Source organism: Maniola jurtina, chromosome 20 (genome assembly GCF_905333055.1).
Source record: "Maniola jurtina chromosome 20, ilManJurt1.1, whole genome shotgun sequence".
Taxonomy (NCBI): domain Eukaryota; kingdom Metazoa; phylum Arthropoda; class Insecta; order Lepidoptera; family Nymphalidae; genus Maniola; species Maniola jurtina.
In genome coordinates, this window is record NC_060048.1 from 164,124 (window position 1) to 180,765 (window position 16,642).

Genomic DNA, 16,642 nt, shown 5'->3' on the forward strand with positions numbered 1-16,642 from the left:
ACCCGTATTTATGCAAGTTCAATCTTGTTGGCCTCCTAGTAACAGATTGTATGACATCGAATGAGCCAAATATCGATTTTACCAAACTACCTTCATCAGCTAAATTAATAATTTTATATTATTTTTGACAACTCAAATCAACTTTTTAAAAATAACCTTACAGTAGGTACCCGAAGGATGCCAACGAGACCCTACTGAGCCTCCGCTGTCCGTCCGTCTGTCTGTCAGAGTGCTGTATCTCGTGAACCGAAATAAGTATAACGAGCTGAAATTTTCACTGAATGTGTATTTCTATTGCCGCTATAACAACAAATAATATTTCAAAATGGCAGCCATGAAAATTAAAGAAAGTGTCATTTCTTGTACCTACGGTGCAGAACCCTACGTGTGCGAGTTTGATTTGCACTTGACCGATTTTTTATTTTTGGCGAGGCAAAGCAACCTAGTTTTACTTGAAAACGCATTTGAAAAATGCATTTTGCGATAAGGGCTCCTCGGGCCAGTTCTTTTTACTCAGAAAAACAGGTATTATTTAAATGAATTTAACGAATTATTAGAATGCCCTCTCCTCTCTACAACTAAACTCCACACGGGCGAAAATGCGGGCATATGACTAGTAAACCATGTAAGTAATAGAGTTTTCGACATTGACTTGTCTCGCTGATGTGCGCGTGGGAGGTAAGGTCAACGACGACACCTGCGCCCGCGCCGCCGCCGACCTTGCCCCCGCAACCCTAACTGTCTGCCGCCCGCGCCGCGCAGCGCGCGTCATACGAGCTTCATACAATGCCCATGGCATTCAACTCAATAAATAGGAATTTCGTGGCATTAGCGATGTAAGTTGTGCTAAGCTTTCCTCGTTTTCTTTGGTTAAACAAGACTAAGAAAGAAAAATGCTAAGAATTTAAGGTGAAGGTTTTAAACAAATAAAAATAGGTGCTAATTGCTGAGCCTAAAATACCTACTATATCTAAATCTTTTGAATTTGTTCTACTTAGATTAAGCTCTCCCACATTTACTTTACTTTCCACCTTTATTCCAATTAGTAGAGTTGGCCTGTGCCATTTATGCTACTAAAACTTCAAGCAACTGTACTTAAATTTTTAGTACTCAGACGAAAAACTTATGGAAATGCGTCCTGTGATTCATAGTCGTACAATTTTGGGAGTTTATTTCTCTATTTCCGTCAGAGCAAATACCTCAATAACTCAACAGTGGAGAGGATTGAAATCCGAAAGGTTGGCGGTTCAAACTCCAATAATATGTAGTTGCACTATTGTCTTACCTACTCCTAACACAAGCTTTACGCACAGTTTTACGATAGTGCATCGTAAAACTGTGCTTTACGTTTAAATGGAGGGGAAAGGAGAACATTAGTAATAATAAACATGGCTAATATTCTTAAACTGAGAGTACTATTTGAGCATACCTTATATTATATCGTGAGTAGGACCAGGCGTGGAGCCGGTTTGAAATGATCCAGAATATAATCCAATATTGGTATCGTATAATGATCTGTGTTTGGTTGATCGTGACTAGATTGCTCGACTACTACGACTGTGGTCACTGCCTGTGCCCAGGTAGGCAATGTTGACTGCAGTAAGCTAGTAATTGATAAAGCCAATCAATGATTCCTTATCTTTACTTTGAACAAATGGCAATTAGGCTGAATTATCAAAACATTATTGTAATTATAAATAACATAAGCACTAAGCCAACAAACTTTCGCATTTAATGTAGGTATGGGTAGTGATGCAATTAACAACAGTAGGTAGGTTTCATATTTAGTTTTATTTTAGTTACAAATAACTTAACCGACGTGTTAGATTGTCTACTTAATAATATGTACATAGTGTTGTTAAATTGTCTACGTACTAAAAATAATGATAATATTCACATGAAAAATGTGATGTTAGATTTACAACGACCAAGGGTCCCGTTTTGAAATCCTACTGGCAACTGTAAGTATGAAAAACTGTGGAAACGCTAAAATATGGCTAAAATTGATATTTACAATTTAAAATATTACATTTATGCATTACATGACATACGCCAATATATTTGCAATATCTTGCACGGTCTGTATAATGCAATAAAGAAATTTCTGATTCATGAAATAACTGGCAGTCTCCAAAAAAATTTGTGCATGACACTTGAAAAATACATTGGTTAAAAGCACCTCAAAGAAGTTAGCTTTGCAATGTAGCCAATGTGAGACTTGATCTCTAACGCTGAGGATAATTCAATAATTCCTATTTCTGCCTGACGCCCTTTCCCAATTTTAGGACGAGTTACTATCCTAGACGTGTTCCTGTAAACGAAACTAAAATACAAATTACATTACTTCCATTTTACTTTGTATCTCTTCACTCACTGGTCTGTCTTTGTACCTATGTATGAATATATTCTACGTATATGTTCGTTTCTTTGTAAAGGCTTGGCACGTTCACAATAATGAGGTGTCGGGAAGGGTCATCGTACATTACCATCTTATTTTCATTACATGGCATACTTTATCTAAGTTATACGTGCATTATCTATTCCTAATGTAAATTTGTCATAACGGTTTGTCAACCGACTTCAGTTAAAGTTGTTGAGTTTTTCCGGTAAGAAACACTCAATAACCGCTTGCGGCCATCTAGCTATACTCCCTTTTTGATTTCAAGATAGGCTTGCGCTGAATGGTATCACATTTAATGGGCAACAATAATGAGAACTAAGTTGGAGTTTGCTTGTCTATAAAGATGAGTTTTCACTCATATTTTGTAGGTATTCAAATTATTACACGTGGCAGGTATCACGGAACACAGTGTCGAATTGTATTTTCTCAAAGTATCACAACTCACATTAATCACAGGTAGATACTATTTGGCTATTGTCTTTAGGTACTTCTGTTAGGTATATAGCCATTCTAAGTTCCCTTCAAGCTCTCTTTAGCCGGATCATAGTTGACGACGGATTTTTTGCCGATGACCTCTGCTTCTTGGATGGTGTCGGGGAGCTGCGTGCGCGCAGTCTCGGGCATGCAGAGCGTGAGCGCCCCGGACACCAGCGATGTGAGGCCGAAGATAACTGCTGGGAGACCAGTCCAATATGTCATCTGCAAGTTTAGATTAGGCGATTTTAGAGAATTCATAACCATAAACTTAAAGGCAAAAAAAACTATACAGTGGCAACACCAAGATAATTTCCGGTAGCTTTGCAATTTCTCAAAAATACAAGATGGTGGACCTTAGTGTTATTAAATATCCAAGTACAAGGATAGTAATATTTTGTAAAACATTCAAAACAAAGTGAGTAAGCAAATACAGATCGATAAAATCTAGCAAGGACTCGCACTTTTGATCTAAAACATAACCGTCCACTAACAATCGTCTGTCTACCTAGTAGGTGGTTCCAACGCTGCGCTTTTGCGGTGCGAGGTGGCCATGCTAGCACCTTGTGATCCCAACGTCTATCGGGTTTTCGAACTATGTGCCCCGCCTATGCTTCTTCAGCTTCGCAACACGTTACGCCGGTTAATTTGGTTCTCCTACTCCTTTCTGATTTGATCATAGAGAAACTTCAAGCATAGCTCTCTCCATCCACCGCTGACTGACTTTGAGCGGCCCAGAGTTAGCAACTATGTCTCGGATGTATATGTCATCACTGGTAACAGGTACTGTTTGAAGACTTTGGTTTTCAAACACTGAGGAATTTCGGACGAGAAGACACCTCGAAGTCAAATATAGGTTAAGAATTGGGAAAACCTGTGAACAATTAAACGTATTAAGATGTAGTATAGGCACTCACTAGCAGCGGAGTTTGCGGTGCCAACAAGGAGCCTACGCGGCCGAAGGACGAGCAGATGGAGTGCATGGAGTTGCGCGTGTAGGTGGGGAACAGCTCCGACGTGTACATGTACACGATGTTGTAGGAGAACGTCGCCAGCATCTCGAACATCATGAACAGCGCCAGCCCGAGCCACGCGTACCCTGGGGAGAGAAAGCCCATTGTCGGCTCACTACTGAGCACTGGTGCCCTCTTGGAATGAGAAGAGTTTGCCTATAGTCCACTATTATACACTTGGGATGATGCCTATGGCAAAAATAAATAATTTCTTAGTAATCACTAAATAGACCCTCTTCCAAAATTTGCGTTCTACGTCTAAATGTCATAATGAATCCATAGCAGAGCAACTACTGCATTTATTTTCTAGCTGACTCTCCTTAGTAGAAACTTTATTCCTAATCGGGGGTAGAGTCACAGCATTATATTTTGTCATGTCCTACATGAAATATATTTTGTATTTTGATTTTATTTTCGATTTTAAAACTTAGCAAAGATGTTAACTGTTGCCCTCCCTAATATCAGTAAGGTTTGAAGTTGTGTGAAAAATAGATAACAGAATTTTAATAGAAATATTCTGCGTTGTAGTCATGTTCCATACAAAGTTACAAAGTTGCGACTTACTACGCTTGCTTCGTGCTCTTTACGAGTAGCGTAGGACTACTTAGTAAATAAAGCGAAGCTTTGTCGTTTCTGCAAAGCAAAGTTTACCTTCGCGGCATTCATCTTCATTCACTTTTTGCCAGTTGCAATTAAAGTGAGATTACTCCTGAGTCTTCTCTAGGCATTAACGCCTGAAGCTTGATTTCAATCTCGCTGTTGTAGAAAACAGCGGTTTTTATGGTATTTGTATGATGTAAAAGGCAATTGAAATCCTTTCATCAGTGTTAACACTTCCAAATTATGGATGTGAACAGTGCAAATTGTACTTGGACTTGCAGCTTATTATTTATTCAAAATGCTTCCATTTTGAGGTCGTCTTTGTGTTAAGTAGAGCCGTTTTATTAGTTACATAAAATGCTTTATTGTTGTAATATTATAATTGTTTGGATGCTTGTTACCTTTTTATGCCACAATGACTACAGCGATTTGGCCATAGAAAAAGCTTCTCATACAAAGGTGACAAACACACTTCACGCAGAAATTCTTTTTTTCCGGGATAAAAAGTAGTTTTATCCCGGAAAAAAAGGATTTCTGTGATTTTTATAACTACGACTATATCCGCATTGATAGCGAGCAATGGATCAGCTAGTATTAATTTATTATTAGATAAGAATGAACATTTGCGGCATCAGAGGAACCGTCATGTGTTGCCATCTTTTAACGAATTTGTTTAGCCGTCAATTGAATAGCCCCATATTGTAATTCAGAGTGAAAATAAGAAGATGAAAAAAAAGTGAAGGTCAGAGAAGGTGGAAGAAGTGGGTTCTGTGAATTGCAGATATGCAGTAGAAAAGAAAATCATTTACTTCTTTTAACTTATTCTAGTCTTAAATGTTCCCCACAAAACCATTACTCACCTGCTCCATGTTTAATTGCTGTACTTAAGGATTGTGACTAATACTGACCTTTTGGCAAAAAGGGCTGCGATATGCAGAAAATCCCTCCGACAATGAAGGACGCTATCAAGGGCAACTTCCTGTTGTACTTCGCCAACGCCAACCAGTAGAAGATATTCGCCGGAATGTCCATCACGATCAACAGAGCAAAGTTGATGTATTTGTTCCCGCTGATCAACACGGAGCTGATCATCATCCCAAAGTTGATGAGCGTGATGGTGAACCACCACACCATGCACACGAGGAACCTCTGCAGCATTATCCTGGACTTGAAGGTTTTGATGAGCAGCTTCCTATCCGCCACGCTGCTGGATACATCCTCGTCATAATAATCGAGTTTGTTTATTAATTTTTTATCAATGATTACATTGTTCCTCTTTGCTATCTTCTCTATGAGCTTTATGGCTTGTTTCTTCTTGCCCTTGCTGAACAGCCAGCGGATGCTCTCGTCGAGGAAGAAGGAGTAGGTGAGGATGATGAGCGTGGGCGCGTAGATGACCCTGAGGAAGTCGCGCCAGTACGGAACCCCCCACGCGATGAACGGCATGATGATTTGACCAACTGTGTAGCAGTTGAGAAGGATCATCTGGTAGAGCACCGCCCGTTTCTTTTCGACAATTTCAATACCTGCAAATTAAAATAGTTTTAGTTTCATCCCAGTGGGTTACAGAAGCATTTTTTCATACGTGGTATATTTTTATCCAATGACAATATTACGTGGTATATAAGGAAATTGTAGTAGGTACAAAATGAACGCTTAAAATATTCTTCCAATCTCTGAAATTACTAATTTACAAAGAAAAATCCAATGAAACATAAAAAAGAGATCATTGAAAATTACAGATGAATATCTTGTGAAGATTCACGAAAATTGTGTTCGGAAAACCGATAGCCATTGTACTAAAATACAGATACGAAGAGACAGATACAGAACGATAGCCATTGTACTAAATACCTCGCACTGGAAAGTGCAGGCTTGTCGTCTGTGTCCAAACCAAACGAGTTGCAGAGAGCCACTGAGTTCTGTAGCTGCGGACGTCTTTTGGTTGATAATACTGCTGATGATGATGACGTACTTAACATGAACATAGGTGACAGAGCATCCCCGATGGCCGCTTCCAGCCCCTCCAGCGCGAGGTAGAGCCAGAAGGAGGTGGCGAAGCTCTTGGTCAGGCCCAGCACGGCGCCCATCGTGCCGGCGAACACCGCCGCGGTCTTACGCCCGAACCTGGACATAGCCGGATATACAGCTACTAACCATCTTCAAACTAACTAATGAATAAAATTGAAGTATCTGTCTGTAATTTCGAAATAACTACCTCATATGTTTATTTGAACTGTAACACAACTAAATCAGTCATTTTTCAAATTTCTGTCTGTCTGTCTGTCCGTTTGGAGGGGCTGATCTTCGGAACTGCCGGGACTTTCACATACTAGTAGAGTAACCAAGAAGTAACATAGGCTACTTTTTAACCGACTGTTAAAAAAGGAGGATTTGTGTTTTTCTACCCATGTACACCGAAAATAAGTCGGTTACAAAAGGAATGAGTCTCAACGGGATTTTAACAACCCTAATTCTACGCGGACGAAGTCGCGGGCATCAGCTAGTTATAAAATATAGCTGATGCCAGCTATACTCCCGTGGTTAGTCGGGGTCCTTTTTCACAGGGACTCAGCTCGCGACGCAGCGTGGTTGAGACTTCGACCTAAGTCTTGAGTATAACCGGTATCAGAGAGATGAGACATGATTGAAGGACAAACTTTTCGCGTTTATAACATGAGTAACAGCAATATGATATTATGATGGGTAGTGATTTGTAAGCGTAAGTAAAATGTCAAAGAAATACCTGTCAGAGATTTGTCCCTGAATGAGCAGGCCGATCATGCTCCCGAAGCTGTGTACGGTGCCGACTAGAGGTGGCTTCCATTCTTCACAGGCCAAGCCGAACTGCAAGCAAAACGGACAGCGGTACTAATACATCAAAATATACCTATCAGTTCAGACAAATCTAACATAGTATTGTGATATTATTATTATTATTGGTCGGTAGGCGGTACCCGCTTTCTCAATTAATGAATCGCGCGAGATAAACTTCAATCAACGACATCTACTGCACGGTAGGGAAACTACATTTGCTCTGTCGCGCTAAATTATTTCTAACACTCTCTATTATGTAAACACCCGCTTTTTGAAAAACGAAGAGTACTCGGTAATCCCACCCGAGCAAATCAATAAATTATTTTATGATTGACAAAGCCAGTTCTGAATAAATCTGGCAAATGCCATAATCGGAGGCGGGTCGGTGCGTATGTATGCGTGTGCGCAAAAACCATGCAAATCGTCTGACCCGTATCACTATCGAGCCTAACAAATTGCCCTCGGAGCGCAGCTTTGTTGGTTTTGTTGTAATCTGCGCACAGCTCATGCGCTGCGCTTTATCGACATTCACTATGTGCCCACTGCTAACCTATGTATAGCTATAAATGAAGAAACTAACATAATGACATTATTATCATAGTTAGTAAGTCAAGTTACGATAATTCACAATGTTGGCTACATGGGTATCATAATATAAAGGTAATGTTTGGTATGCGATCACGTTTAATCGGAAATGTTATTTTTTTATAGTTAATCATTATATAAAACATTTGCTATGCATAATTTATCAATGGCTGAAGAATTTCACGTCACGTAATTTTTATAATTGAATGCAAATAATTTAGGGAGTTTGTGCACTCACTTTCAATTCGTACCTATCGTAAAAATACGTCGATTTAGACTTAATTTTTCGGCAAAAATCCATCAAATACGAATCGGAAAAAAAAAATACGAATGAGTGCACACGCGTACGTACGTTTTATATGGCGGCCTCTTTGATTCGTATTTATACGAGAATGAATAAGAATTGAATACGAATGAGAGCACAAACGCTCTACATAGTTAAGCTGTTAATTTTGCAGCTGATTATATTCAAAAGAAGTGTAGGGAGGCAGAGAAAAAAGTGGCAGGACGATATATGATCGACGTCGCAAGAAAAAAGTGGATGAAAATAGCAATTGACAGAGAGGCCTGGAAAAGGATGCAGGAGGCTTATACCCGCAGAGGGCCGCACGCAAAAGATGTTTAAAAATACTGTAATTTTTAAAAATACTGTAAAATTGCAATAATAATTTAGTGTGTGGAAAAATAGAGCTTTAATAATAATAATATATTCTTTACAATTCGTGTTCAAAACAAAACGTCGACACATAATAACGACATGATATTACGAAGGCTAATGCATAATTCACTATTAAAAATATTTTATTGCAATATTATGACTTTTGTTGAAGAGGTTTTTTCTCTTTGACCTCAAATATCTATTTTTAAGCTTTGATTTTGTTAACGTCATTCATCTACTTTTAAGCCGTGATAGCCTAATAGTTAGAACGTTTACCTTAGTCTTAGGACGTCGCAGGTTCGATTCCGGGCATGCATCTTTAACTTTTCGAAGTTATGTGCATTTTAAGCAATTTAATATTACTTGCTTTTCGTCTAGTGGAGGCTTCGGCCGTGGCTAGTTACCACCCTACCGGCAAAACCGTGCTGCCAAGTAATTTAGCGTGCCGGCACGATGCCGCGTAAAAACCAAAGGGCTGGGTTCTTACTCTAAGCCAAAGGGGTATGGGTTTAATAAAAACTGCCATATTAGTGGAGTAAATAAAGCCGTAAAATAGCCAATCTTAGGAAGTCCTCAGATACAGCTCCGATTTTGATGATTTTTTTTTAAATTCTTGTTTTTTATACATTATTTAAAATCAGAAACGTTTTGAAGCGGGGAAATAATTTTTTTATCCATATGTGCGATATTTATACACGAAGTCCAGAAAAACGCTACCTCCTCTTTGAGAAGTTGTAGAGGAGGTCAAATGCTACAAATGATCTCTAAACACTTATGGGTAAAAACCGCCCGTTTTTGAGTTGTTGATCGTTTTCAGAAAAATACGTATTTATTTCTTTTAAAATTCATTAAAAAAAAAGTAAGGCATATTGCCGACTTTTTATTTAATTTCTAAGTACTAGACATCTCAATTAATAATTGTGAATACTAAAATAAAAATAATCTTTGTAGGTTCCCCGGTTAGGGATCCAAGACTGTACCAGTTTCATAATTTCTATTGGGCTACTTTGCCAAAAACGCTATTTTTTTTTTAAAGTTACCGAATTTTTTGGCCTGCAAATTATTTGCAAAGCTTTTACACATTCTCAGCTAGCTAATAATGTACAAAACTTTAAAATAAGTTGAAAATTGGCTAAAAAAACGATAAAATAATAGCACAAGGAAGAAATTTCTTAACGCTTAAATTTTAAACAAATCGTTTTTTCTTTGTTTAGAGGTAGTCTCTACTTAGAAAGAGGTAACAGTTTACTGTGAATATGTGATCGGATCAAGTCTGATCATAAAATCGGCCACGGGATAGCTCAATTGATCGATAGGAACGATTTGTTTAAAATTTAAGCGTTAAGAAATTTCTCCCTTGTGCTATTATTTTATCATTTTTTTAGCTAACTTTCAACTTATTTTAAAGTTTTGTACATCATTAGATAGCTGAAAAAGTGTAGAAGCTTTGCAAATAATTTGCAGGCCAAAAATTTCTGTAACTTTAAAAAAAAATAGCGTTTTTGGCAAAGTAGCCCAATAGAAATTATGAAACTGGTACAGTCTTGGATGCCTAACCGGGGAACCTACAAAGATTATTTTTATTTTAGAATTCACAATTATTAGTTGAGATGTCTAGTACTTAGAAATTAAATAAAAAGTCGGCAATATGCCTTACTTTTTTTTTAATGAATTTTAAAAGAAACAAATACGTATTTTTCTGAAAACGATCAATAACTCAAAAACGGGCGGTTTTCGCCCATAAGTGTTCAGAGGTCATTTGTAGCATTTGACCTCCTCTACAACTTCTCAAAGAGAAGGTAGCGTTTTTCTGGACTTCGTGTATAAATATCGCACATATGGATAAAAAAATTATTTCCCCGCTTCAAAACGTTTCTGATTTTAAATAATGTTTAAAAAGCAAGAATTTAAAAAAAAAATCATCAAAATCGGAGCTGTTTCTGAGGACTTCCGACGAAAATGCTTCGTTTACTCCACTATATCCCTAGGTTAGCCCGCTTCCATCTTTGACTGCATTATCACTTACCACCAGGCGAGAATGCAGCCAAGGTCTGATTTGTATCAGAATTTAAAAAAAAACACTGCGTGCTACTGGATGTTAACCTCAATCAATAAAATAAAATAAAATCGGTGCATGGTATAGGTAGGCGTGATGTTTATCAGTAAGTAGACCCAAATTTCTGAAGCCTTTTATTTGATTAAGGCTTATCACAAATCGGACCCGTGCTGCTTTATCGAGTGGTCGTATTAGAAGTTAAACAATGAAGCTTCGTGTTATCTCTCAGACGCAGTCACGAATACCGCGATGCGCCGATAGCGTAGGAGCCTGCTGCGTGTGCACTAAGTACAGTGTACCTACACTAAGTGCAGTGCACACCAAGTGCAGTGTACACCAAGTGCAGTGTACACCAAGTGCAGTGTACGCTAAGACAATGTATCTACACTAAGTACAATGTACACTAAGAGACCACAGATCATTAATTTTTAGATTGAAATCAAAGCTTTGACTAAAAGCTTGTTAATTTTTTCGTCCCCCAAGGGTGCCAACGGGATCCTATTACTAAGTCTTCGCTGTCTGTCCGTCTGTCTGTCAGCGGGCTGTATCTCATGAACCGTAATAAGTAGAGTTGATATTCTTACAGTGTGTATTTCTATTGCCGCTATACCAATAAATAATAAAAAAAATTAAATCACTGTTATGCAAATATAAAAAAAAATTTGAAGGATATTTCCTAGGAACCCTTCATGTCAAACTCACACTTGACAGGTTTTATATAAATGTTTCGGGATGCGTCAAAATATTATTTGGTGGGAATCGATCCTGCGCGTGCGTCTGATCTCACTCCGGTCGTGTCAGATTGCCGTTCCATGAAATTGACGGAAACGAATGCGCCTGTGATTGCGCACACAGCGTATGGGCTAGTCTAGCAGATTGGTCGCAGTTTTGTCTGGTGGGAGGCTTCGGGCAAGCCTAGTTACCACCCTACTGGCAAAGCCTTACCGCCGAGCGATTTAGCGTTCCGGTACGATGCCGTGTAGAAACCAAAGGAGTATGGGTTTAATGAAAACTGCCAAACCCTTCTGGATTAGCCCCCTTCCATCTTAGACTGCATCATCACTTACCACCAGGTAAGATTGCAGTAAAGGGCTAAATTGTATCTGAATAAGAAAAAAAGTGGCCTGGAGGACAATAAAGCCACACCAAGCACGTACATGTGACACGTGCGTAGTGACGCGCGTAAACCCCTAACACACCGGGTTACGCATACGTCCACGCTTTAAGCAAGCGGTGTGCCATGTTTCATACAGTTCCATACATTACAACGCAATGGTACGCGCTACGTCTACGCTTACGCAGCCTGTGTGAACGAGCAATAATTGACTCACCTCAGCTACAAAGCTATTGGGTATTTCATAAGTCCACTCCTTGCACTCCCTCAGCGCGCTGGTGTTGAAGGATTTGCACTGACTGTTGAGCGGGGCGTGCTGCTGGCACTGCTTGAAGCCTTCGTTCTCCAGGTCGGAGACGGACGCGTTCAGCCAGGGTACGACAAAGGGGGACCCCTCTGATTCGCATTCCGGGACCTTGCATCTGGGGAAAGAGGTTCATCGTTTAAGCATCGCATCCTTATAGACGACTTCTTCTTATGTAAAAAGTTACATATAGTAACAAGTAATAAGTAAAAAGTTTTATGATTTGAAAACTTTTGGGTTCCTTGTCGGCTCTTCTCAGTGGAATCTGCATTTCGAACCAGGCGGTGCAGGTGGTAGAAATAGTAATAAAATATATTTGAAAGAATGAATATGCAACAGAGTCAATATAGAGAATTATAATAGGTAATCCTAGAATAACTTATGGGAATCGATAAATTTCGAGACTCTTCGGTATGACGACGAATTTTATAGCGAGTTTTTTATTGACAAAAAGAATAAAACAGTAACAATATTTTAATGACTAAAAATAAATTTAAATGCTTAAAAATAGAGTTGAACCTGTACATGTTTGGTATATTTATTTAAATAACCAATACTAATAATGCAAATTTTCCAAACGTGAACCATAAAAATTATGACTAAGTCAATGACATGCCTTGTTGTTTATAATATTACTGGCTGACGCCCGCGAATTCGTCCGCGTGGATTTAGATTTTTCGAAATCCCGTGGGAACTCTTTGATTTTCCGGGATAAAAAGTAGCCTATGTGCTAATCCAGGATATTATCTATCTCCATTCTGAATATCAGCCAAATCCGTACAGTGGTTTTTGCGTGAAGGAGTAACAAACATACACACAAACTTTCGCCTTTATAATATTAGTGTGATACTAGTGTGATCGGGACAAGGGGAAAAATAATAATAAATTTATTTTATAGAGGTAATAAAATAAATTAGGAGATACAACAAGATAAAGTTAAACAGCACTTAAACCCGGCTACTACCCGCGAACTGCCGATACATAGCGATAGATATAGTGAAATAGTTTTTCGGTCACTTGGTGTAACATTGCATTATATTTATATTTATGAACGCAGAATTTTTTCTTCTTTCATTTGTTATCCCACTCGATACAATAACAAAAAAATATTTGGATCCCCCACTTTTTTGTATGTAACATCCGTCCGTCGATTTTTTTCGTATAACATGTAGCCTATGTCACCCGGACTATAATAACAAAACGATTGACACCTCATTCATCAAAAGCGGCTCAGTAGTTTAGGCACTATGGTGGAACACACTTAAATACAAACCTACATACATACATAGACTGCTAAACCCTTCCTTTTGGCTTTGTCGTAGCAGGGTAAAAAGGCGATCAAACCTGTAGTTGACGTCCTCAACAGCGAACACATAGTTGACGTTGTACATGGAGTTGGTGGCGTACACCAGCGCCAGCATGCTCATGGTGATCAGCTGGTGCTTCCCGAAGGCCCCCAGCTTGTGCAGGACTGCGTCCAGTTTCACCGGCTCCTCGCAGCCATCCAGGGGCATAGCTTCTGAGTTCTGTTTGGTTGCCATTTTGTCGGTTTAGTTTTCCTTATCATCTGTTGTTAGTGGTTATTGGTTATCTGAAAGTTAGGATTTGGTTAATTTAAATAGATCTAGTCTGTTTCAGTAACTTTACTGTTTAGTGTAAAATAACATGCGATAATTCGGAATCACAACAGCACGGGTCTCTTTTAAGAATGCGAAGGAGTTGGTCATACCACCACGCTGGGCAAGTGCGGAGGCAGATTTCACATATTTTTGAGAACATTATGAGGAACTCTCAGTTTAAAAAAAAAAAATAACAAAAATTGTTCTACTAAAACAAGGTTCACGACCACGAGGCTTACGACACGCGCACGACTCAGAACACGATACAGAACAACTGTATTCTGAATTTATGCATTTGCCACGAATCTAACCATTTACTAAGTAATTATAATTTAATTTTTAGTGTAACAATTATGAACCTAATGTTTTATAAAATACTAGTTGATACCCACGACTTAGTCGGCGTGTATTTACATTTTCAAAAACTCCTTAGAAACTCTTTCGTGTTCCGGGATAAAATGTCTCCAGGTCTTCAAACCCATGAAAAAACTAGGTCAATCCGTTGCTCCGTTGTGGCGTGATTGAAGGACAAGCCAACAAACTAATAAACCAATAAACAAACACACTTTCGCATTTATAATATGAGCAGCTGGAGTTATGTTAAAAACGGCAATCACAGTTTATTATTCGATAATGTCGTGTCAAACCACGTTTCCATAATTCCGTAAATAAACACAAACTTTGTCTATACTAAATAAAGAAAACGAAACACTTTTAAGAATAATCTAAAAATAATACATACCCGTTTGTTGGAAATGGTCGCGGACAGGATGCAACCATTCGTAGGAAGGTCACTAATTTGTAACGAGTCAGAATTTAGGGCATCCAGCATTGCAGGAAACGATGAGGTCTGCGGCTCCAACACGTCTGCTCGGCGGAGTTAGCTCTTCAATAATAAAATTATCATCGGAATTCTGTGTTCTTTCATTCTTTCTACAGAATGGTAAACGTAAGGAACGTTAACGGACAGACCGACAGGTTCTGGCGCACTGATTAGTGCACAAAGCAGTTCCGAGTCCTTCGTGTTTAGATAACGTGCTCTAACCATTTTATCAATGGTTTAAAGACTAGACTCTACGCTCTCGGATACATTCAGTGCGGAATGTAACTGGTTTGGTTTTCTGTTATCAATAATGAATACCAGAAGATTCTCCGCCACCCGCCCCATATAAACGTAGTTTGGTACTCATTCAAATATTAACCAATCAAACTCGATGTAATTTTGTAGACACGGTCTAGAAACTAATATCTGTTTGTAGTTTGGCAGTTTTCCGTGAATATAACTGTTAAGATACACGGGTTTCAAGATTTGTATGTAAATTCTTGAGACCATGTATTTTTGAAACTGAATATTTTAACAGAAATTTGAAAAACCACAGATATAGATCATATTATTAGTTGAAAAAACTGGCCAAGTGCGAGTCAGACTCGCGCACCGAGGATTACGTCATTTTGCACGATAAATCAAAAACTATTATGCATGAAAATAAATAAAAATCTGTTTTAGAATGTGCAGGTAAAGCCGTTTCATATACCCAACTTAGTATAGTTACCTTACACTGAAAATACTAATTATATTTGTTCATTAACACATTAAAAAAAATTTTTTTGTGATGTAACCACAAATTCACGGTTTTCGGATTTTCCCTTTACTTCTGCTATAAGACATACGTACCTGTCAAATTTTGTGATTCTAGGTCAACGGAAAGTACCCTATAGGATATTCTTGACGGACACGACAGACGGACAACGGACAGACAGCAAAGTGATCCTATAGGGATTCCGTTTTTCCTTTTGAGGTACGGAACACTAAAAACGTATCTACAAAATGCCACCGAGTTCGATTAGTTAGTATTCAAATGAGAACCAAACTACGTTTGCTTGTAGCGCACTACGAATAAACTTCCCTTAACGTAAGTGTCTAATATGTTCATTTTTAAATACTTATCATTAATTTTGCATACTTAATATTGAAAAACCGGCCAAGTGCGAGTCAGACTCGCGCACTGAGGGCTCCGTACTCGGATATTTTTCCAACATTTTGCACGATTAATCAAAAACATAAAAATAAATAAAATCTGTTTTAGAATGTACAGATAAAGCCCTTTCATATGATACCCCACTTGGTATAGTTATCTTACTTTGAAAATTGAAACACGTTTTAATTTTTTTTTTAATGATGTAACCACAAATTCGCGGTTTTCAGATTTATTCCTATATTTGTGCTATAAGACTTACCTACCTGCCGAATTTCATGATTCTAGGTCAACGGGAAGTACTCTATAGGTTTCTTGAAAGACACGACGGACCGACAGACAGACAACGAAGTGAATCAATAAGGGTTCCGATTTTCCTTTTGAGGTACGGAACCTTAAAAACGGAATTTTTATGAATGATAAAGCGTTCATTTAACTTCATATAGTTTCGTCCAGTCCGCCTGTCCACCGTCTGTCTGCGTGTCACAGGCATTTTAAAAATAAACATAATATGAGCTTTTTTACAGTTTATTTCGAAAAGGTACAGAAAACTAATAACTCTGCCAAGAGGCTTGTATATTTTTGAAAAAATAAGTTTTCAGGGTTCTTACTTCCTGAACATGAAAAGCGAGAGTTGAAAAAAGAAATATTAATGACCGTCAAAGTTTTTAGCAAGTATCATGGATACGGAACTCTAATGCATGTTCTGAGTGTGACACGCACTTGTGTAGTCTTTATTATTGAATTTAGTTAAAAAACTCAGAAATAAGACTGCATCTGTCTCTAATTTATTTGCAATTATTTAAGTATAGGTATAATACTATATACATTATTGAAAGGAAACCGTGTTATCAGTAAGTGTAAATATATTCCAAGATAATAGGTAAGGTTTCCTTATGATGCACTTACCGGGAAGCATATAGTCATATAATTCATCATTTATATATACCTATTCTTACTTAAATCTATTACTTAACCCGTTTTCATGGTTTAGTTACTTAAAGCTATTATCTAAATACATAAAA

General features: G+C 38.2%; 1 protein-coding gene across 1 annotated transcript; it reads right to left on the minus strand.

Annotated features, from left to right (window-relative positions):
• Positions 1-1,772: 1,772 nt before the first annotated feature.
• On the minus strand, positions 1,773-14,782 carry LOC123875916 (solute carrier family 22 member 1-like). Its single transcript, XM_045922008.1, has 8 exons — positions 14,384-14,782; positions 13,367-13,613; positions 11,936-12,140; positions 7,235-7,335; positions 6,464-6,615; positions 5,397-6,014; positions 3,793-3,974; positions 1,773-3,100 (listed from the first exon to the last, which is right to left on the minus strand). Exons 2-8 carry the CDS (start codon positions 13,561-13,563, stop codon positions 2,912-2,914), a joined length of 1,644 nt encoding a protein of 547 aa, XP_045777964.1. The 5' UTR covers positions 13,564-13,613; positions 14,384-14,782; the 3' UTR covers positions 1,773-2,911.
• Between the last annotated feature and the right edge of the window lie 1,860 nt (positions 14,783-16,642).

Excerpts from the sequence above, each read along its gene's own strand:
- LOC123875916 (XM_045922008.1), bottom strand. The coding sequence starts at position 13,563 with ATGGCAACCAAACAGAACTCAGAAGCTATGCCCCTGGATGGCTGCGAG. Across the intron at positions 12,141-13,366 it reads GTTGAGGACGTCAACTACAG|ATGCAAGGTCCCGGAATGCG; the intron begins GTTTGATCGCCT and ends CTCTTTCCCCAG. Across the intron at positions 7,336-11,935 it reads CCAATAGCTTTGTAGCTGAG|TTCGGCTTGGCCTGTGAAGA; the intron begins GTGAGTCAATTA and ends TTTTGCTTGCAG.